General features: G+C 40.0%; 4 protein-coding genes across 10 annotated transcripts in view; all 4 read right to left on the bottom strand.

Moving 5' to 3' along the window:
* The window catches only part of LOC135347541 (TNF receptor-associated factor 3-like), a 39,199-nt gene extending 38,461 nt beyond the window's left edge, over positions 1-738 (bottom strand). Inside the window, exon 1 of the transcript XR_010398429.1 lies at positions 303-738. The gene's annotated coding sequence lies outside the window, so the exon portion shown is untranslated. The remainder of the gene's footprint in view (positions 1-302) is intronic.
* LOC135347550 (probable ubiquitin carboxyl-terminal hydrolase MINDY-4) overlaps positions 1-21,748 on the bottom strand; it is a 32,609-nt gene that overhangs the window by 7,953 nt on the left and 2,908 nt on the right. For 2 of the 6 annotated variants that reach the window (XM_064545589.1, XM_064545590.1), the window contains 8 exons: positions 21,228-21,293; positions 19,908-19,978; positions 19,425-19,488; positions 19,058-19,144; positions 5,749-5,823; positions 5,500-5,603; positions 5,226-5,302; positions 5,102-5,174 (listed from right to left, as the gene is read on the bottom strand). In XM_064545589.1, the coding sequence (XP_064401659.1) occupies positions 5,102-5,174; positions 5,226-5,302; positions 5,500-5,603; positions 5,749-5,823; positions 19,058-19,144; positions 19,425-19,488; positions 19,908-19,978; positions 21,228-21,293 (617 nt within the window). Of the gene's footprint in view, positions 1-4,891; positions 5,044-5,101; positions 5,175-5,225; positions 5,303-5,499; positions 5,604-5,748; positions 5,824-6,645; positions 6,733-7,165; positions 7,230-7,454; positions 7,526-9,214; positions 9,281-9,738; positions 9,811-10,262; positions 10,368-16,896; positions 17,032-17,084; positions 17,158-17,208; positions 17,286-17,541; positions 17,646-18,419; positions 18,495-19,057; positions 19,145-19,424; positions 19,489-19,907; positions 19,979-21,227; positions 21,294-21,748 lie in introns of those variants that run through there. The other 4 variants (XM_064545594.1, XM_064545592.1, XM_064545591.1 and 1 more) reach the window with 4 other exon arrangements.
* Positions 2,330-4,852, bottom strand: LOC135347546 (TNF receptor-associated factor 2-like). Of its 2 annotated transcripts, XM_064545584.1 has the most exons (6): positions 4,698-4,852; positions 4,341-4,494; positions 3,885-4,049; positions 3,699-3,776; positions 3,498-3,575; positions 2,330-3,394 (listed from the first exon to the last, which is right to left on the bottom strand). In XM_064545584.1, exons 1-6 carry the CDS (start codon positions 4,805-4,807, stop codon positions 2,642-2,644), a joined length of 1,338 nt encoding a protein of 445 aa, XP_064401654.1. In that variant the 5' UTR covers positions 4,808-4,852; the 3' UTR covers positions 2,330-2,641. The 2 variants fall into 2 exon arrangements, with proteins under 2 accessions (XP_064401654.1, XP_064401655.1); XM_064545585.1 differs by lacking the exon at positions 3,699-3,776.
* LOC135347545 (TNF receptor-associated factor 3-like) lies at positions 14,492-16,789 on the bottom strand. Its single transcript, XM_064545583.1, has 6 exons — positions 16,624-16,789; positions 16,414-16,567; positions 15,840-16,004; positions 15,640-15,717; positions 15,413-15,490; positions 14,492-15,303 (listed from the first exon to the last, which is right to left on the bottom strand). Exons 1-6 carry the CDS (start codon positions 16,731-16,733, stop codon positions 14,551-14,553), a joined length of 1,338 nt encoding a protein of 445 aa, XP_064401653.1. The 5' UTR covers positions 16,734-16,789; the 3' UTR covers positions 14,492-14,550.

Here is a 21,748-nt window from a genome sequence, read left to right as displayed (position 1 = left end):
GCTTCATTAATCAACCAGTCGTAAATGCTGAGATGAGTTCGGTGAACCCATATAATTCCTAATACAAACACTGATGACATAAACCTACAACACCTTGTGTGTGCATAATCAAAAATAGTACACACAGAGCATTCTAAAAATACCACGGAAACAATGACACTACATGTAAGTATAATCATACTAGTAAACAAGTATAAATATGATATTTGTATGATATTCATAGCTGCACACTCATTTCGCACATCATCTCAGTTTTTTTATTTTATGACAGCACACATAATTATGTGGAGCAACCCACTTACAATCCAACCAGTCCACAGCTTTCTTTCATCCTCCTGCCCTCCACAAGATCTCCCCTAGTGCTGACACCAGACCCTCCTCCTCTCATCAGCTAGGGCTGGGGTGGGGACTAGAGAGATGTGGGTGGGTGTGTGTTAGGAGGGATTAGGTAAGGGGGGAAGTATTCAACATCTATGTGTGCGGGGAAAAGGCAATGGACGTTCACAGATTTAGAGAAGTGTTGTCCGCAAAACCAAGACCAATGATTCTGACAAAAGCAGCATAAATATGTAGAACCATAGCCGGACACAACAGCTGCACATTTGCTACCACTATGGTTCTTAAACAGACGAGGTTGGACACGGTCACCGGCGTGCATGTACCACTTGCTGGCCTAGCTTATGACAACTATGTACAATTCTAGCTGGTGTTGCGCGGTCATTGGAGACTGAAAGCAAATGTTTTTCTCTGGCTACTTTGAATATTAATCAACCAGATGATGATCCCCAGCGATCCTCTCCATTCTGGCGAGTTATCGGTGAATATAGAGTGATCAAATTCTTGCCAGCCAGTACAATGCAGGCTACATACAGCACCGCTGAATTATACTCTACCCTACTAATAGTCTAGCAAATCTTGGTAACCAGGCAACAGACAGCTAGTCAGGTGTTATGAGCTCAGCAAAGCAAGAGTTAGCCATAACTTTTTTACTGTTATTCAATATCTATGGTAACGTGAGCAGAGACCTTAGGAATGTCAATACGAAGATGACGCGTGGCCAACATCCTCTGACATAGTATGCAGGACTATGTGATCTGCACGTCTCCAAATAGCCACCATGGCACCTGTGTATATTATACTTACCTCTCCTTAAGTGGCTTGCTGGATTGAGTCAGAGAATAAAGTGAAGGTCCATAGAGTAAGAGGGGAGAGGATGTACATGTACATAGTTAGAGGGGGGCATAAACACTGATATAATTATATACACAATGTAAACAGAGCAATTTTCTACACTTGATAATTAAGGGGCCCGAATAGCTTGGTCCCAACTACATCTCTGATTCACATTCGAAAAGTGTTTCCAAAGCTCACTTTATAATATTGCTCATCATAGGGCTCCCCATGCAGCTTTTTTTCGCGTCTTTTTGCTCACTCGTTAATTAAAGTTGCTAATCAGTTGCTAGGTTAGTCGATCGTTTCCAGAAATAACGCATTTTCTAATCCAGGTAGTGAATCAGGTAGTGAGGAATTTCCAGAACATGGTTAGGGATTTTTATATAAAGGCCAGGGACTACCCAAGGGTACGGGTCTATAAAGAAGGTTCCCCTTATCTAGCTGCTGCTGACTGGCACTTGTGTTCCCAGCAATCCATTCAAATGAACAACATTTCAGGCGTATTCTGACAACCCCTAGACAAACACAGAGCTGACTCTGTATGCTTACATACCTATGATTATGATTAAATGGACATTTTTCTATAATTGTAGGCAAAAATAGAAAAGGGGCTAAAATGCTAACGAGGGGAGGGCAGGAGAGCAGAGAGTTTTTATCCATTGCAGTTTGATTGTTTCTATGTTTCCTACAGTCACTAAGTAATTTAATCTACGACTCTCAATCTCCCTAGCCGCTAGAAATTGTACACAATTGTGATGAGTGAATCGATTACTGTGTGAACGTACGTACCTTGTAGGTGCACCCCAAGTCCTTGTAGTCGTATTCGCTTACTTGGTGAATGCATACTGTGACTTATACATTGCAATGTACAATGTACCCAATTCCAAAGCGAAATATGTCCTCCTTATTTCATTGTGCTGGGAGAAGTGGGTAAAGATCATTAATTAAACAACCTCAATTTAGGGGAATATTTCTGGGATTTTGGATCCAGTTGTTGTATGACTATACATATAACTAAATGGTAGCAGGTTTAGTACTGTTAGTACAGTAGTGGCTATATTTCTACTGTTGCTAACGTTAATGAGGAGAGAATATGTGGCAATCAAAGACATGCAGCAATGGACTATAATTATTACTAAATAATAACAAGGGCGTATGAAGAGAATAATAATTGTGGTTCAAATGAAATAAATAAATAAATAAATAAAACAAAAAATAACAATGTTTATAGTTGGCATTAGGAGCATAGATTGAAGACAACGAGGCACTCTTGAGGTGCAACTATGGTTGGAGTACATGCATGAAGAATAATATAACACAGAGACTTTGCAAATGATATGGTCTAATTGATCCTTAGCCTCGATACGGTATTTTAATCGGCGTGGATTCGAGGCTATGATAATACTATATCATTTGCAATGTCTATGTCGAATATTTCTCTTCATGCATGTACTCCGAGATAGTTTTGTCATTCATTGGTCAGTCCAGTGGTGTTAACCTTGCATTTGAGGAACAAGGTATCATCCTTGACGTAGGAGACGTTGTCAAGGACAGAGACGAGGGAGAATGTGGGACAGCCTGAGGCAACGTTCATCTCATTGCGTGGTCTCTGGAATGATGAGGAGGTTGGTTCAGGACGGAACGACTGGACAATGTCCCGCTGCTTGTTCTGATCCACCAGGGTCAGAGTGACTGCTTGTCTGAACGGCCAGGGGAGGAGGGCATCGTACTCTCCTCGCATTAGGGTGATAAAGAACGATATGTGAGTGCCCTTCCCAGTACCATCGCCGTTCATGTAGAGCCTTAGGCAGAGCTTGTATCCATGACGACTCGTATAGAATGGAGCGGAATACAGAGATACAGTTTTCCCAGTTCTAGCTTCTTGTCTTCTCCTAGTGACTTCGGGGATCTTCCAAATGAATGTTCCATCGTAACTGGCTGCTTGAAGTGTTTGCAATAGCAGAGATACTTCACTGAGTCCATCTTGTAGTTGAATAATTGCTGACTCAGCTTTTACCACAGCATCCGTTACTGGTTGCAGTCGTGACTGCACCTCAGACCTAATCTTGCTAATTTCAGATTTCAAATCGCTTGTTTTGTTGTCTATTAAGGCAATTTGGTGGTCCAGAAATTGCTTCATTTCTTTGTTGGCCATTTTCAGTAGTTGATTGTGATATGAAGGGTACTCCTTTGCATGCTTCGTTAGGTCCTTGATGGTACCCTACAGACGAATAAGAGTATATAACTAAGCGAGTACATGAGATCACATAATTACATGAGTGCTATATAAGTCGAGAAGTGAATAAATGTTTGTGTGAACATACCTTGTAAGTGCACCCCAAGTCCTTGTAGTCGCATTCTTTTACTTGGTGAGTGCACACTGTTTTAGTATGCTTGAGCATCTGTGGAGGGAGTGGGTAAAGATCATTAACCATACATCTAATTTTCTTCTAAAGGCATTAAAACAGGAAATGAGGTCGTTGAAAAATGATCTATTTATCCCCATGACATGACAATGAACTGACCTCTCTCCTAGGCAACCTCTCTCCACACCCATTGGGGCAGTAGTCTAGTGCCATCTCACACTCCTTCTGAATGTGAATCTGTGTGTTTGGGAATCGTGATGATTAGTTGGGAGTTCTAAACGGCTATACATGCAGCTATTATAATAGTGTCTCTTAAAGAAGCACAATAAGGTTTGAATAACTTACGTCTTCATTGAGGGTGTGTTGTCCACACCATCGACAAGTGATCGGGTTGCAGTTGCATTTATTGTTGAGATGGTCCTGTAATTGACTCCTAATTAGTTCCTCTTTACAGCCGTATATTGAGTTGGGACATTGTACTGATCCAAACTTGCAAGAATTCTTATGCTCCTACAGAAAACACAGACAAAGAACGCTGTAAACAACAAGCTGGCAACAAGAGAAGGTATCAGTCCAATAGTTAATACAACCAACACAGACACTGAGACATTAAACAAGGTTCACAAACAAGATTCCTAGGCAAAACAGATCGATTCATACTAGTTCCTTGTAATACCCTTCAAAAGAAAGTTCACACTGAATGGGACTGATTCCCGGCACTACATTGTGAATACGATTATAATAAGCCATGTGCTCAGCTTAGACAAAGAAGTCCATGCTGCACATTAGCATTGTGCTTACCTGATAGAACCTGCTCTCCCCCTCCCAGGGACAGGACTGGTTCAGGCACTTGAGGGTGGTGTTCCGAAGTTCGTACTCCACTGCCTTGTCTCGGAAACAGTTGGCCACAATGTTCTCTTCATTGCAGGATGAACAGATGAACTTCTTCTGGGCTCTGCAGAAAATAAAACGACAGTCAATGATCAACATATCACCTTATTTACATTGTCTATGCCACATAGCTATGTACATATACATGTACAGTCTCGGAATTCTGATTATTTTCATGAAATTTAGTTTCATTATACCAAGTTGGAGTCACCTTACTTTATAATTAGCACTGTTATACGTACAGCAGTACATCAGATGCAGTCTTACCTCTCAACATAGGAGTTATAACACTTGCTACAGAGTCTGTCTCCACAATCACATTGGTATGGATCGTGAAACACATACTCCTTACAGCTTACACACACTAGTGTACTCATCCGCTTTTTGTTAATTTGCTTTTGAGTTTGGCCTAGTGCTGTGGCCTTTTATTGTCTCCATGGAAGCCATGAATGTCACAATGACATAATTTTATGATGTCATGATCACGTGTTTTCTCGTGAATATTCATGAGCAAACGGACAGTACTCATAATACAATAGTGCACAATGTACAAAATGAACGTTGCTACAAAATTGGTTCAGATCCATTCCAGCTGACAGTGACACTCTTCCACCTGCAGCACGGTACAAACGATACTTATAATAGTGCACAACACAAAACCTCTAACTCACTTAGTCCGAATGCACAGCTCCAGTGGTGGGGTCAATGCATCCTCCACCAACGACCCTCTCCCCTCTGCATTGTCTGTGGGAGTATCTATTACTTTAGCTGAGATTTGCACATCTCTCAACGTACCTATAGTCAGTCGTATGGCCTCGTCCTGGTTAGCCAGACCATCGTAATAATGTAAGTCAAATCTCCTTTGGAGTCTCCTGTATGTGTATGAAGACTTAAATTGGTAAGGAATGATTGAACCATTGTACTGCTTATAAATAAACAACAAACAGTACAGTCGAATAATTTACTATAAACACATTTTTCGAATACCTTTTGCCAATTCTTCTATACAAGCACATTTCAATAGCTTTTACCATGAATAGAAAAGTTAAGAGGGACTTCAACAACTTACGGATTCTCACGCAGCAATCTCTGATGAGAGAACAGCACTGAGAAGTGGCTCTCGCTGCAGATCACCCATATAGGATAGACAGGGTCCTTGTAATTACTCCCAACCTGTGGGGGGAGGGTGGGTGTGAGAAAGCAAGTATTCATTAGTGGGGAAAGGTTGTAATGAGAATGAGGGTGGGGTTGATGCGTGGTCCAAGGCGTTGGTATGAGGAAGTACTGGTGTGTTAATAACAGGATCACACGAACTCACCATGCATGACTGATAATGCTCAAATAGTGATAACAATCCGATCTCACTTTGTTTGTTTAGACCTCGGAGGATTAGCTGGATGGTAGAGAGGAAGAGGGTAAATAGCAACAACAAAATTCATATGTTGTGTCAAGAGTGATCTACTCTCTTGGACATTTTTCAAGAGCTATTTGTTTTGTGTATAATTATGAGCTCAAACATGTTTTTTCAATACCTCCTCGTAGGACTATAGCTGGAGGAAGATGATTTAATGGGTAAATAGCAACAACAAAATTCATGTGTTATGTCAAATTGGTTGAGTGATCAAGTATTACCAAGAGTGCATAAGAAGAGAAGAGTGTCGAACTACTGATACTTCTACACAAAAACTGTGCACGAAGTAACGTGACTCGCACGTATTGCAAACTTACAATGTCCTAGTAGTCTTCTAGTAAATGTTAACCGTGACGTTTTTAGGGGTGTGGTAATTGAACTGATTCTAGCTAGTCGTTCGCGTTCAAACGTTCAGAGCTGCTCACTGCACACTGACAGGAGAGGATTTTTTCGAGACAATAGTCGGGTTGATCCTCTTCACTTGCACTCTTTACTCACTATTAACAAATTCTGTGCGTTGCGTAACTATGTGCAACGTCATTAATTGCGAGTTGTTCATGTGCAATTGACAGGATGTCACGTTTATACTTTGTACACAAAATTGTGTAGAGGTATCGGTAGTTCGACACTCTTCTCTTCTTATGCACTCTTGGTATTATTCTCTTGGGGATTTTTCAAGAGCTAATAGATGCCAAATATTTTTGTCAGGTGCACATTACAGAAGGAAGTTCAGCTGTCATTGTGACATCAATAGCCATGGTGGTTAGTGGAAACTAGTGGTGTAACGCATCTACACGTACTAACCTCTTCTTTTCCTTTGCTGCCCAGGTCCACCTCCCCATCAAAGACGTTAGACACTGCTACTCCAGTAAGTAGCAAGTTAACCAACTCCTGTGTGTGGGGGGGGGGGGGCATGACCAGCATGCACGTATAATAATCATCTGACAGGATATTTTGTAGGAAATAGCTAGGTGTTTTTAAAGGGCTAGGCATTAAAAAAACACTAGCTAAGTCATGCAGTTCCTTTTTGAGCAAACACATGGAGGTAACGTTGCCAGGAGCTGCTATATACCGTATAGCGCGAAATTTTCGAGGCACTTATATTTCGTGGATTGGCCTCTAAAAACCATTTCGTTGCACAATGTTCGCGGAATGGCTGCTTACCGGAAGCCACGCCTTTAAATCTTTGCATGATAGCAGGTAATTCTAATTAAAGAACACTTTTTGTGGACCTAATTTTCGTGTAGAATTCTAACCCACGAAATCCGCGAAAATTAAGCCCCTCGAAAATTTCGCGCTATACGGTATAGCGTTTGTAGCTGACCTGAGTACAGTATCCATGGGAACCAATGAGTCGACTGTTGACTTCGTCCATCTCAGACTGAATGCTGTGGGTGTGTGTGGGGAGGGGGAGGGGTGTGGGTGTTTTGTCTACACATGTGGTGTGTGGTAGAAAATAAAACTGGAGTTCACACAATGTTTGTTATCCATGTATGGCTAGCCATCCATGTAAAAACCCACTGTGTGAGTAACAGTCAGCCCACAAAGATAATAACAGTCAGCCCACAAAGACACACACACTTCAGACCACACAACACCTCCCTCTTACCCACCAGCTGACTCCCTTGGTAAGCAGCACAGAGAGTAGAAACTGTATGCAGCCACTAGAGGACCCATCTTGGAGCTGTAGTGAAAACATGAGCATTGAGGCATAACAATCAAGTAATGAATACGATTATGGATTATAAATAATAGTGATTCCCATGTTCACTCAATTCCAAAACCATACGGTATTCAAAATAGGAATACAGACAAATCTTATCAGTTGTGCTTAGCAAAGTAAAGCTAACAACTGAAAAGTGAGAATGGATAACATGGCAGGCTTTGTACTGTTGACAGCAGCGGCTTTATTGTTAATGTTGCTAACGAGGAAAATACAGGAGAACAGAGAGGGAGCGATACCCACCAAGGAAACAAATGAAAAAATGACAATGGAAAGAACGTATTCGTGTAATCTAGAATTTTTAGCAACTGCAATAACTTACTAGTCTTATGCAACATGAACTTCAGAACTGTTACAACACTCGTTGCAATAAATTTAGCAATCTCTTCATTTCAGGTTTACAAACACAACTTCTCACCACACATTTTCTTTTTATACTAATTCTCTCTTTTTATAATACAGATTGTTGGATTAACTGGCACACAGTAAACGTAGAGCACTATATACATGTAGGAGCTGACAACTAACGCTGATCGAGGCACGATGACTAAGTTCAAATTAAAGTCATGTGATTGTGCCACTGATTTCACATCATAATTATTACATGCAGCATGATCTTAAGAGGTCTGACTGTGCACTAGCTGTTAGGTATACAGCTTAGCAAAAAAATAGTAATGCATGGGGGGAAACTCCCTACATAATAGTGTACGCCACTTGTAGGTATTCATGAATGTAATTTACAGAAATGACTCATTGGTTCTTATTTGAAATCATGGTGGTGCAAGAAAATTATATACATGTATGTATACCTATGGGGGAAGCCCCTGAAAAATACATTTTGGGATTCATTACGATTCTAATGACCAAAGTAAGCCTCAACAAAACTATTCACACATACATATGGCGAACATGCCCCGGACCCCCTAATTTTAGGTGTACTTTCGGTGCATGCACACACGGCGGGGGAATTTTAATTTGCTCAATTTGCCCCCTCTGACCCAAAATCCTAGATGCGGGCCAATCATGAATTGTAATAATGTGACGCTGGTGCAGTTTACATAAAGGAATGCAACAATGTACAATACTCTAGACTACTTAAGCCAACGCAAACAGAAATGTTGGAACTCTTATAATTATTATCAAACACACCCAATCATACTAGATTTCATAAGTACAATCATGTAACAGTGTTTGCATGGTGTAATAATTATATGAAACCAAGATGACGCAAACTGAATAGCATTAAACCCTACATGTACATGTACATGTTTATTAATAGCCAGCTGACTACGTTATGGGCATTGTGTATGGAATTTGTGTGGGCGTGTAAAACAATTGATCACATGTAGCTATGAATAGGGCCTGACATGCATGGTGTAGGCTCACATGTTCAAGAAGCTTCCTAGCCGGAAGACAGTACAACACAGGTTAGTGTTAATTATAGTCACATGTGGCTATACTTAACAAAACGTTGTACTGATAATTAAGTTATGCATATGGAGTGTTATGCATAATGGCAACCTCACTATTACCATTGCATTTTAAATTGTTACAAAAATAGTAACAGATAGCTACCTAATTGTTTTTGTGGAGTGGAAACAATAGTAATGATAATGACTGTACATATTTTAAGCAAATAAGCCGACTCACCAACGCAAGCCTTGACCGAAGAAAGGAGTCCATTGTATTTCTATCCGTGAATGTATGCTCAATCATCTGGATGCATGGAATTAAGAGAAAAATTGACCATTAATGTTGTGAAGTTGGGTAGAATAATAATATTTCTCAACAGTTAAGAAAACTTAAGTAATCCCGATTGCTAACCTAGTAAGAATGCACACAAATTTGAGTCAGTATGCAATATTGAATATGAAACCAATGGAGTGAGGTACGAGGTGGTGGTACCACCACAAGTGAACCACCACAAGTGAAATAGTGTACACAATTAGTTTATGTACACAATAACACTACATGACCACAACAAGAGGATGGTGATTCAGTTTCGTGTGAATATTTTACTGCATTTAACCAATGTTTGCATGTGTAAGGCATAACATGGTCAGTGCAGCACCAGGGGGTTGTATGTGAAGAAATACCGGTGGCGGTAAACAAAGTAGGCAATTGAAGGGGCACAGAGTTAATTGTGTATGTACAGATGCATGTATACCACTCACCCTCTCTGTAATGCTGTCTGGTTTTTACGTAGGTGTGGCCTTGCCATATACCCAGTATCCGCTGATGATAATCTGTGATAATTGAATATCAATAATTGGTTATAAGCATTTCATCATAAAGGTGAAGGCAGTACAAACAAATGCAATACACTACCAGTATTGCAACTTGTAACTGTAATAAATTATTATTAAGGCTACAATAATTACAAGTATCACAACTGCTGAATTGTGTTAGTATGATGAAATGTGTATGTATAATTATTCATATTTCAACACATGTAAATCAGCCTAGCGCCTAAGACCATGTAAACTGAACCATAAGTTGGACCATCATAATTATCAGACCACCATAATTATCAGACTATAATTATTACAAATGCAACAAGTCCCATTATGAGATCATTGATCATTTTGCCCCAACGAATACTGGTAATGCACACTGCACATACACTACCTTAATTAAATAGAATTTTTTACTAGTCTAGATATCTACAGTACAGTACAGTACACCTACTCTTACTCACAATCCAACCACAGCTCTCTTTCCTCCGCCTGCCCTCCACAAGATCTCACCTAGTGCTGACACCAGACCCTCTCTCCTCTCATCAGGGCTGGGGCGGGAACTAGAGGTGTGTGTGTGTGTGTGTGTGTGTGTGTGTGTGTGTGTGTGTGTGTGTGTTAGGAGGGATTAGGTAAGGGGGAAGTATTCAACATCTATGTGTACGGGGGAAAGGCAATGGATGCTCACAGATTTAGAGAATTGTTGTCCGCAACCAAGACCAAAAATTAATGATTCTGATCAAATAAGTATAAGCAGCAGAACCATATACCCAAACACAACAGCTGCACATACCACTATGGTCCATAAACAGACGAGGTTGGACATGGTCACGTGCATGTACCACTTGCTGGCCTAGCTTATGACAATGATAGATTTCTAGTTTGTTGATCAAATCTCAACATAATTATTGGATGCCCTACCTTGTGCTGTACTAGACCATATTCTAATCCTGGTATGTCACTGTCCCCATGCAGTATTAACTTCTCGTTAATTAAAGTTGCTAATCAGTTGCTAGGTTACCCAGAAAGTGACGCATTTTCTAAGCCAGGTATTGAATTCATAGGAATTTCCAGAACATGGTTAGGGATTTATATATAAAGGTCAGGGACTACCCAAGGGTATGGGTCTATGAAGAAGGTTCTCCTTATCTAGCTGCTGCTGACTGGCACTTGTGTTCCCAGCAATTCATTCAAATGAACAACATTTCAGGTGTATTCTGACAACCCCTAGACAAACAATTACATACACAGAGCTGACTCTGTATGCTTACATACCTATGATGAAGCATGGTGTAGTTCATGTTCAAGTCGTTAGGCAGTACAACTGAATATCAATTTCTTGTGTACAGTTGTGCAGCAAGGGCATCATAACAAACCACAAACTTAGGTTGTCAGCTATGAATATCATAGAGTAGAGTTCCTATAGGAGGCTAGCCTCGAGACCAGGCCGATTAAAGTATTTAATCGGCGTGGCCTCGAGGCTACTAGGAGGTTGACTTTCATACAATTACTTGGGTTATAATTATTGTATTGTCGCAAGGTCTTGTAATGAGTCCTTATACTTGTTGTTCCAGACAACTGTACATGTATAGGTACACAGAAAAAGAACAATATAACCTGTCAGCCTTGAGTATAGCATAATGATATTCATAGCTAGTTGCTATATGGACCAGGAATAGAAACCTCATAGTTACCTATTACCTCATTGCTAATTACAATTATAAAAATAGTACATATTGTATAATTGTTTACGTGGAAACAATTATATTTAAGCAAGTAAGCCAACTCACAATGGTAACCTCTTGACCAAAGAAAGGAGTCCATTGTATTTCTATTCATGAATGTATGCTCAATCATCTGGATGGAATTAAGATGTTGGGGTAGAATAATTATATTCAAGTTAAAGTAAGCAATCTCAAAACAATGAAAAAACGTTGTCTGTACTGTACATACGAGAAGTGGGGATGTGGGGAGAGGTGTTGTGTGGAAGAAATAAATGAAGATTATGATGTTGCTAAATTTTGCAACAAGTGCTGTAATCTTTCTGAAGTTGCGCAAATAAGTTATTGCAATTGAGACTTTGTGATCTCGAAGTCTCATGAATGTACATACACTTTCTTCCCTATAATTTTAGAAAATAAAGTAATTTATGATTTGTCATAGTTCCTATTGTTGTGGTGGACATGTACACTGATTCCATGACCAGTCCCAACTACATAATTTACAATTATCTTTAGCCACAAGTTAGTATCAATATAAGCACATGACATGTGACGCAGGGTTAGGATCGGTTACCATCACATGTGTTCTGTGTTCCTTATTATGAACAAAACAATCAACTCACCAGCGGAAGTTTTCTCGTAGGAACGACTCAAGTGTTTGCTCAACACTAAATGAGTGTCCCACCATCTGCATTGGAGAAAGTACATGTTTACTAGCAACACTTACATATTATAATAAACTTCCCTGACAAAAAATTAATATCAAATTCACTTCGGTTATACTGAATAATAATAAATTATGTCCCCTTTGAAAACTATCACGGAAATAAACATAATGTTGACATGGAACCAGAAAGGAAAGGCTTTGTTTTCACCACAGCAAAGAAAGATCAATATCTTCCAATGTCTTTGTTATGGTAGAGTTATTCTACATGAACTTACCCTTTCAGTGATGCAATCAGGCTGGTGGGCTTTCCTGGGGCCCATCTCCACTGATAATAATTATCGTGTAAATGCTGAGATGAGTTCGGTGAACCCATATAATCCCTAATACAAACACTGATGCATTGTGTAAACAACACTAACTTGTGTGTGTGCATGATCACATAGGTAAAAAATACCACGGAAACAATGACACACATATAAGTATAATCATACTAGTAAACAAGTATAAATATGATATTTGTATGATATTCATAGCTGCACGCTCATTTCACCATAATCTCAAACAATTAAGTTTGTTATTTTTAGCTATGACAGCACACATAATTATGTGGTTCAACCCACTCACAATCCAACCACAGCTCTCTTTCCTCTGCCTTCCCTCCACAAGATCTCCCCTAGTGCTGACACCAGACCCTCTCTCCCCTCATCAGGGCTGGGGTGGGGACTAGAGAGATGTGTGTGTGTGTGTTAGGAGGGATTAGGTAAGGGGGGAAAGTATTCAACATACATGTGTATGGGAAAAAGGCAATGGACGCTCACAGATTTAGAGAATTGTTGTCCGCAACCAAGACCAAAAATTAATGATTCTGATCAACATGTACCACTTGCTGGCCTAGCTTATGACAATGATAGATTTCTAGCTTGTTCATAACAAATCTCAACATAATTATTGGATGCCTGTATCTTGTGCTGTACTATCTAATCCTGGTATGTCACTGTCCCCATGCAGCTTTTATTTTGCGTCTTTTTGCTCTCTCGTTAATTAAAGTTGCTAATCAGTTGCTAGGTTACTCGATTGTTTCCAGCATTTTCTAAGCCAGGTAGTGAATTCATAGGAATTTCCAGAACATGGTTAGGGATTTTATATAAAGGCCAGGGACTACCCAAGGGTCTATGAAGAAGGTTCCCCTTATCTAGCTGCTGACTGCAGCGCTTGTGTTCTCAGCAATCCATTCAAATGAACAACATTTCAGGCGTATTCCGACAACCCCTAGACAAACAATTACATACACAGAGCTGACTCTGCATGCGTACATACCTATGATTATGATTGAATGGACATTTTTCTGTAATTGTAGGCAAAAATAAAAAGGGGCTAAAAATGCTAACGAGGGGAGGGCAGGAGAGCAGAGAGGGAGCAATACTTCAAAATGAACATTGAAATGGAAAGCGTGCATGTACTTGTTTTAATGTAGATTGTAACCAGCTAACAGCAATATTAAGTCCTCATAATTTTATCCATTGCAGTTTGATTATTACGTTTCCTACAGTCACTAACTTTCAATCTCCCTAGCTATAGTTTACTGTGTGAACGTACGTACCTTGTTAATGTAGGTGCACCCCAAGTCCTTATACTATATAGCTTGGTGAGTACACACTAGCTTTGACCTATCGTTGCAATGTACAATGTACCCAATTCCAAAGGTAAAAATAATGTCCTCGATCCTTGTTGATCTCTTCTTTGTTCCACTGTGCGGGAGAAGTGGGTAAAGATCCTTAATTAAACAACATCAATTTAGGGGGAACATTTCTGGGATTTTGGATCTGTTGTGTCTAAATCTTGCCAGTTGTTCCATGACCATACTTATAACTGAATGGTAGCAGGCTTAGTACTGTTGTACAGTATATAGTGGCTATAATATTATTTCTACTGTTGCTAACGTTAACAAGGAGAGGATATGTGGCAATCAATGACATGCAGCAATGGACTATAATTATCACTAAATAATAACAAGGGCGTATAATCATAGATACTATAATTATATGAAGAGATTGTGGTTCAAATGAAATAAATAAATAAATAAATAAATAAAACCAAAAATAACAATGTTTATAGTTGGCGGGGAGCATAGATTGAAGACAACGAAGCACTCTTGAGGTGCAACTATGGTTGGAGTACATGCATGAAGAATATAACACAGAGACTTTGCAAATGATATGGTCTAATTGATCCTTAGCCTCGAATCCACGCCGATTAAAATCCGTATTTTAATCGGCGTGGATTCGAGGCTATGATAATACTATATTCATTTGCAATGTCTATGTCGAATATTTCTCTTCATGCACGTACTCCGAGATAGTTTTGTCATTCATTGGTCAGTCCAGTTGTGTTAACCTTGCATTTGAGGAACAAGGTATTATCCTTGACGTAGGAGATGTTATCAAGGACAGAGACGAGGGCGAATGTGGGACAGCCTGAGGCAACGTTCATCTCATTGCGTGGTCTCTGGAATGATGAGGAGGTTGGTTCAGGGCGGAACGACTGGACAATGTCACGCTGCTTGTTCTGGTCCACCAGGGTCAGAGTGACTGCCTGTCTGAACGGCCAGGGGAGGAGGGCATCGTACTCTCCTCGCATTAGGGTGATAAAGAACGACAAGTGAGTGCCCTTCCCAGTACCATCGCCATTCATGTAGAGCCTTAGGCAGAGCTTGTATCCATGGCGACTCGTATAGAATGGAGCAGAATACAGAGAGACAGTTTTCCCAGTTCTAGCTTCCTGTCTTCTCCTAGTGACTTCAGGGATCTTCCAAATGAATGTTCCATCGTAACTGGCTGCTTGAAGTGTTTGCAATAGCAGAGATACCTCACTGAGTCCATCTTGTAGTTGGATAATTGCTGACTCAGCTTTTACCACAGCATCCGTTACTGGTTGCAGTCGTGACTGCAGCTCAGACCTAATCTTGCTAATTTCAGATTTCAGATCATCTGTTTTATTGTCTAATAAGGCAATTTGGTGGTCCAGAGATTGCTTCATTTCTTTGTTGGACATTTTTAGTAGTTGATTGTGATATGCAGGGTACTCCTTTGCATGCTTCGTTAGGTCCTTGATGGTACCCTACAGACCAATAAGAGTATATCAAACTAAGCGAGTACATTAGGTCACATAATTACATGAGTGCATTATTATATAAGTCGAGAAGTGAATAAATGCTGTGTGAACGTACCTTGTAGGTGCACCCCAAGTCTTTGTAGTCGCATTCCCTTACTTGGTGAGTGCATACTGTTTTAGTATGCTTGAGCATCTGTGGAGGGAGTGGGTAAAGATCATTAACTAAACAAACTCCATAACTATCAATTTTAGCATTATTCATGCACTATAACACAGGAAATGATGTTGAAAAATGTACTAAAAAGGCAATTTATTGAATTAACCTCTGACATCAGAACTGACCTCTCTCCTAGGTAACCTCTCTCCACATCCATTGGGGCAGTAGTCTAGTGCCATCTCACACTCTTTCTGAATGTGAATCTGTGTATTTGGGAATCATAATCATTAGTTGCATGGGAGTTCTATGCATGCAGCTATTATAATAGTAAGAAGCACATACAGTAAGGTTTTTATATTATCTTAAAGAAGCACAAATAACTTACGTCTTCATTGAGGGTGTGTTGTCCACAGCATCGACAAGTGATCGGGTTGAAGTTGCATTTATTGTTGAGGTGGTCCTGTAATTGACTCCTAATTAGTTTCTCTTTACAGCCGTATATTGAGTTGGGGCATTGTACCGATCCAAACTTGCAAGAATTCTTATGCTCCTACAAAAAACACAGACAATAGACACATGTAAACAACAACTGGCAACAAGACAAGACATCAATCCAATAGTTCACCACCAACACAGACACTGAGACACTAAACAAGTGGTTCACAAACAACATTCCTAGGCAAAACAGATCAGTGAACTATGTTCCTATACTAGACACTTCTAATTCCTTATAATACCATTCAAAAGAAAGTTCAAATAGTTGTCAAGATATTCCCTGTATAGCTATAATTATTGACTACCACTGGAAGTTGCTCTATTCACTGCTTCCTGGTACATGCATTACACTGAATGAGACTGATTCCCGTTGTTGTGACTACATTGTGAATACGATTATCAATATGTATGTACTCAGCTCAGACAAAGAAGTCGTGCTGCACATTATTATGAGCTGTGCTTACCTGATAGAACCTGCTCTCCCCCTCCCAGGGACAGGACTGGTTCAGGCACTTGAGGGTGGTGTTCCGAAGCTCGTACTCCACTGCCTTGTCTCGGAAACAGTTGGCCACGATGTTCTCTTCATTGCAGGCTGAACAGATGAACTTCTTCTGGCATCTGCAGAAAATGAGACGATAGTGGATGATGACACATCATCATGAATAACGTTTTACCTCTCAATATAAGAATTGTAACACTTGCTACAGAGTCTGTCTCCACAATCACATTGGTAGGGATCGTTGAACACATACTCTTGACAGCTAACACACACTAGTGTACTCATCAGTTATTTTGCTAACGCTACTGCTTAATTGATAGATCTATTTATTCTAGTTCAACTTTCTGCAGGCCTGAGTCTTCAGTCAGCCTTTATATTGCATGGGGAAGCAAGAACATGCACAGCAGCCTCGATGGATCTCATGACTCAGCCGCGCCCAAGGAACTCCCCCTCTTTGACTAGGAAGCCATGCCCTATACTATAATTAGAATGACGTCATGACCTCATCATACCAGACACTCAAAAAACATAATTCTACAAAATTGGTTCAGATCCATTCCAGCTCACAGTGACACTCCTCCACCTGCAGCACGATACAAACGCTTATAATAGTGCATAACACAGGTTAAAACTTACTTAGTTCGAATGCACAGCTCCAGTGGTGGGGTCAATGCATCCTCCACCAACGACCCTCTCCCCTCTGCATTGTCTGTGGGAGTATCTATTACTTTAGCTGAGATTTGCACATCTCTCAACGTACCTATAGTCAGTCGTATGGCCTCGTCCTGGTTAGCCAGACCATCGTAATAATGTAAGTCAAATCTCCTTTGGAGTCTCCTGTATGTGCATGAAGACTTAAATTGGTAAGGAATGATCGAACCATTGTACTGCTTATAAATAAACAACAAACAGTACGGTCGAACAATGTACTAATATACACATATATATTACTTCGAATACCAATGATTCTTTCGCCAATTCATCTATAATTATAAGCACATTTCAATAGCCTTTACCAAGCCTTTACCATGAAGACTTAAATTGTAAAGTTACATTGTACAAAGTAAAGTTACAGAGGGACTTCAAAACTTACGGATTCTCAAGCAGCCATCTCTGATGAGAGAACAGCACTGAGAAGTGGCTCTCGCTGCAGATCACCCATATAGGGTAAACAGGGTCCTTGTAATTACTCCCAACCTGTAGGGGGAGGGTGGGTACGAGCCTACTACGAGGAAGCAAGCATTCATTAGGGTGGGTATACACCTATACGCAGGGAGTGATAGGGGACTGGGGGGAAATATAGTGAATATTCATGAGTTTTTTGGTTAGCTTTTTCTCTCCTTGCAGGACAAAAGAAGTCTATTGTATATTTGTATGAAGATCAATTCTATTGCTATTGTTTTGTTTAAGAAGAAATGATTATGAAGATGCATGAAAGAGACAAAAACTGCTAGTATAACACTATTAATTTTTAGTCGGCATTTTGTATGAGCAATAAGTACTTGCAGCTCTCATTCAAGACTTGTAGATGTAAATAAATACCTTCCAGAGGGCGACATGAAGAGATATTATAGCTTGTAAAACTTCATACGGAAGAGCTGCTACAACTAGATGGTAAGTACCTACAAACTCGCTCGATCTCTCTACAAACTGACGGCTAGCTGCAACTCCACTTGACTGTATCCAACATTTCTCTTCATGTCGCCCTGCTCATTCATTCGTATAAATAGATAGAAGCTTCAGTTCAATATTTCCTGGCCTACCGAGGCTAAGATTTGCCGACTGAGAAAATTTCTAACTTTGTGATTCTCCACTGTACAAAATTGCACAAAAATAATGATATTCATAAAGCCTTTGATGCTGGGTGGGAACACTATATAGTAACCTTAAGTGAGGTTGTATTGAGGGTGGGGTTGATGCGTGGTCCAAGGCGTGGGTATAAGGGAGTACTGGGGTGTGACACGAACTCACCATACATGACTGATAATGCTCAAATAGTGATAACAATCCGATCTCACTTTGTTTGTTTAGACCTCGAAGGACTAGCTGGATGGTAGAGAAATAAGGTGATTTAATAAAATGTAGCTACATTGGTAAATAGCAACAAAGAAATTCATAATTATGTTGTTGAAAGTGATCTAATTCTCTGGGTAGTAATAGTAAAAAAATAAACATGTTTTTAACATGTTTTTAAAAACAGCTGTCATAATTAAACTATGAATATGAGTACACAACTATACACTTAAAACTATAGAAGTTCTGCATCATAACTGCCGTATACTGTGCAATTAAAAACTAGTATTATCATTGCCTTTCTGTTGTTTTTGCTTTGTGATCATGACGTACTAGTACTCTTCCTAATGAACTCTTGATAATGTCTATAAACCAATAACCTTTATACTGTTGACAGTTCATGTACCACTCCCTGAACCTGAAACCAGTTTAGGTCGCTTTTAAATTGTGACAGAATAATGCGCATCACAATAAACAGAAAGTTCCATATTAAGTAACGAACTGTAGGTACAGTAATCACAGTAATCAACCGGTAAAGTCACACAGGAAATTACACCATGGGGTTATTAGTGGAAGCTAGTGATTCATTTTCTAACCTTTTCTTTTCCTTTACTGCCCATGTCCACCTCCCCGTCAAAGACATTAGAAACTGCCACCCCAGTCAGTAGCAAGTTAACCAGCTCCTGTGTGCGTGTGTGTGGGCAGGGGCAATGATTGGGTCTTCATAATAAATTGTACATAATTATCACAGTGACTGACATGCACTCTAGCTTAGACTACAAAGTCCCATGACCCTGATCCGAGTACATGCACAGCATCCTGCTGGTAATAACGTATAGTACAACAATCGGTCCACCTCCTTCTTTCTGCTGCCAAATGGCCTTCCCCTAGAGTCATGATCTACATGCACAAGGCCATCCTACACACATATATTGACAGAAGTGTAGAGGGGTGCATGCTTACCTGAGTGCAATACCCATGTGCTCCAATAAGATGACCATTGGATTCATCCATTTCAGACTGAATGCTGTGTGTGGTTTGGGGGAGTGAAATGAAAAACCATATTGATATTTTATCCGTGGGACCGTAGACTTGTATGGGAAACTGGGGAGGATTTGGTTTTACAATTATACCACCCAGTAAACATCAAAACACAGGGGGAGGTTACACATCAGACATCGTATTTTTGAGGGCAAAAAAACTTTGGGAAAGAGCCAAATCCCAAATCAGCAGAAAAATTGACCCTTTGCGAACTGGCAAGGATCGTGTGTAAATACCAGTAGGTTTTGCAATTTTAAGTTCGCATATCGTTTGATGCTTGCAAAACATTCTAGTGAATTACATTGCTAATAACTTTTTACGGGCATGTATCAATCTTTGTAGTTGATCCCTGACCGGTGATAGGTCGCTTTTATTTTCAAAATTACAATGCAGTATATATCTCACCTGGCAACTCCCTTGGTGAGCAGCACTGACAGTAGAAACTGGATACAGCCACTGGAGGATCCATCTTGAAGCTGAAACAGCAATAATCACGTTAGTATATTCATAAGATACAATGCGAGTGAAAAGAGAAAAGGTACAGCTTACAATTATACCTAAGGAATGTTTGAGGTATAGCACAATTACAACACTTATCAAGCTTCACACTGCTGAGCACTATTCTACACAATAGATTTCACGAGTCTCTCCAGGATCGAGTCAATGTTAAGCCAACGCAAACAGAGAATGTGTTTTGTTCAAGGCTCACTAAGATCAGCAACTACGGCAACTTATTGCAGTGCCTGCAAAGTGTCCATCAAAGGAGAGCGTTCCTGATACAGAGAAGAGCATATTCGTGTGAACTTTGTTAGTTATAATTTGTTGTGGCTATTGCACACAAGAATGATTTCTTAGCAACAGTGACAAGGCAACCAGGGTAACACATACAGTTGAGCCTCGATTATCCAAACACCTGGTGTCCTCACCTCATCCGGGTGGCTAAAATATTCGGATCTCATTGAGCCACGCCCATCAATAATTTAAGTAGCTTCTGCATGCAAAATCAGCAAACAATGTCCAGAGCTATTACAAGTGTACTAGCATAATGCATCAGTGGACAGTAGCAAGCTATACTGGTTGGCTAAGCTGAAGCGTTTAGCTACTTCTGTTGTCAAAGCTTTCAACCACGTGGACACTGCGCATGTGCGAGTATATGTTGCTTTGAATATCATTAAATGTGACCGAATATTTCATCCGGGTAATCAAGAATTCAGATTATCGGGGTTGTACTGAATAGTATTACTTGTCTAAAAATAGCCAGGTGCTACGTTATGTTCTAAAGGCTTCTAGAACAATCATTGCGTGGGTGTAAAACAATCACATGGTAGGCTATGAATACAGCTATCAATTAACGTGCATCAAGAGGAACTCTTGCGTGCATGTAAAGGGCATGCAAGGGCATGCAGGCATGCATGACAAGCATCGGTGTATAATTGTATAATATTATGACTTCCTACGACAGTACAAAACAATAGTCACATGTGGGTAACTTGGAATGCATTAAGCAAAACTTTGCACTGTATACATGTAATTGAACACTCCTGATCTCTTGTATGACTGATTACTGGAACAGGACATTTTACATCTAATTAAATTGTTGTACAGTACAAAGGAATCCATTGGTGTCATAAAAATGATTGTTTTGCGAGAACTACATGTTGTATAGGTCACAATGATAATTATGGTTAATGACTGCAGTGTACATACGCAAACAAGCCAACTCACTGACGGAAGCCTCGACCGAAGAAAGGAGTCCATTGTAATTCTATCCATGAATGTATGCTCGATCATCTGGATGGAATTAAGAGCAATACACAAGCTGTTAGATTTCTCAAGAGCTAAAAAAATTAGGCAACACTGATTCCCATTAAGAATGTACACATTGCAATATTGAATACCAAATTGCAATGCTAGTCGCTGATGCTAGTAGCCCCAAACTGGCAGTGAAACAGTACCGTATAGAGGGTAATTTGGCAGTGAAACAAGTATTGTTTCAAATTGCCCCTACACTGATTCAGAGGTGGTTTACCCCTTATAAGGTTTCACACATATTTTTTGCTGGGAGGGGGAAACGTACATTTTGTTATGACATCATTAATTTTCAGATTTCTAGGGGGGAATTCCCAGGCCTCCCCCCTCTCTATGAAACCCTGCCTTAACAGTACTGCACTTAAAAACAGCCCACAACAAAAGAACAAGGTGAGCACCTATCTAACCAACTGTTTGTATATGTATACACGTGTAAG

The sequence above is a fragment of the Halichondria panicea genome, chromosome 14 (genome assembly GCF_963675165.1).
Source record: "Halichondria panicea chromosome 14, odHalPani1.1, whole genome shotgun sequence".
NCBI lineage: Eukaryota > Metazoa > Porifera > Demospongiae > Suberitida > Halichondriidae > Halichondria > Halichondria panicea.
The sequence above is the reverse complement of the archived record's forward strand: the minus strand, read 5'-3'. Positions and strand labels throughout refer to the sequence as shown.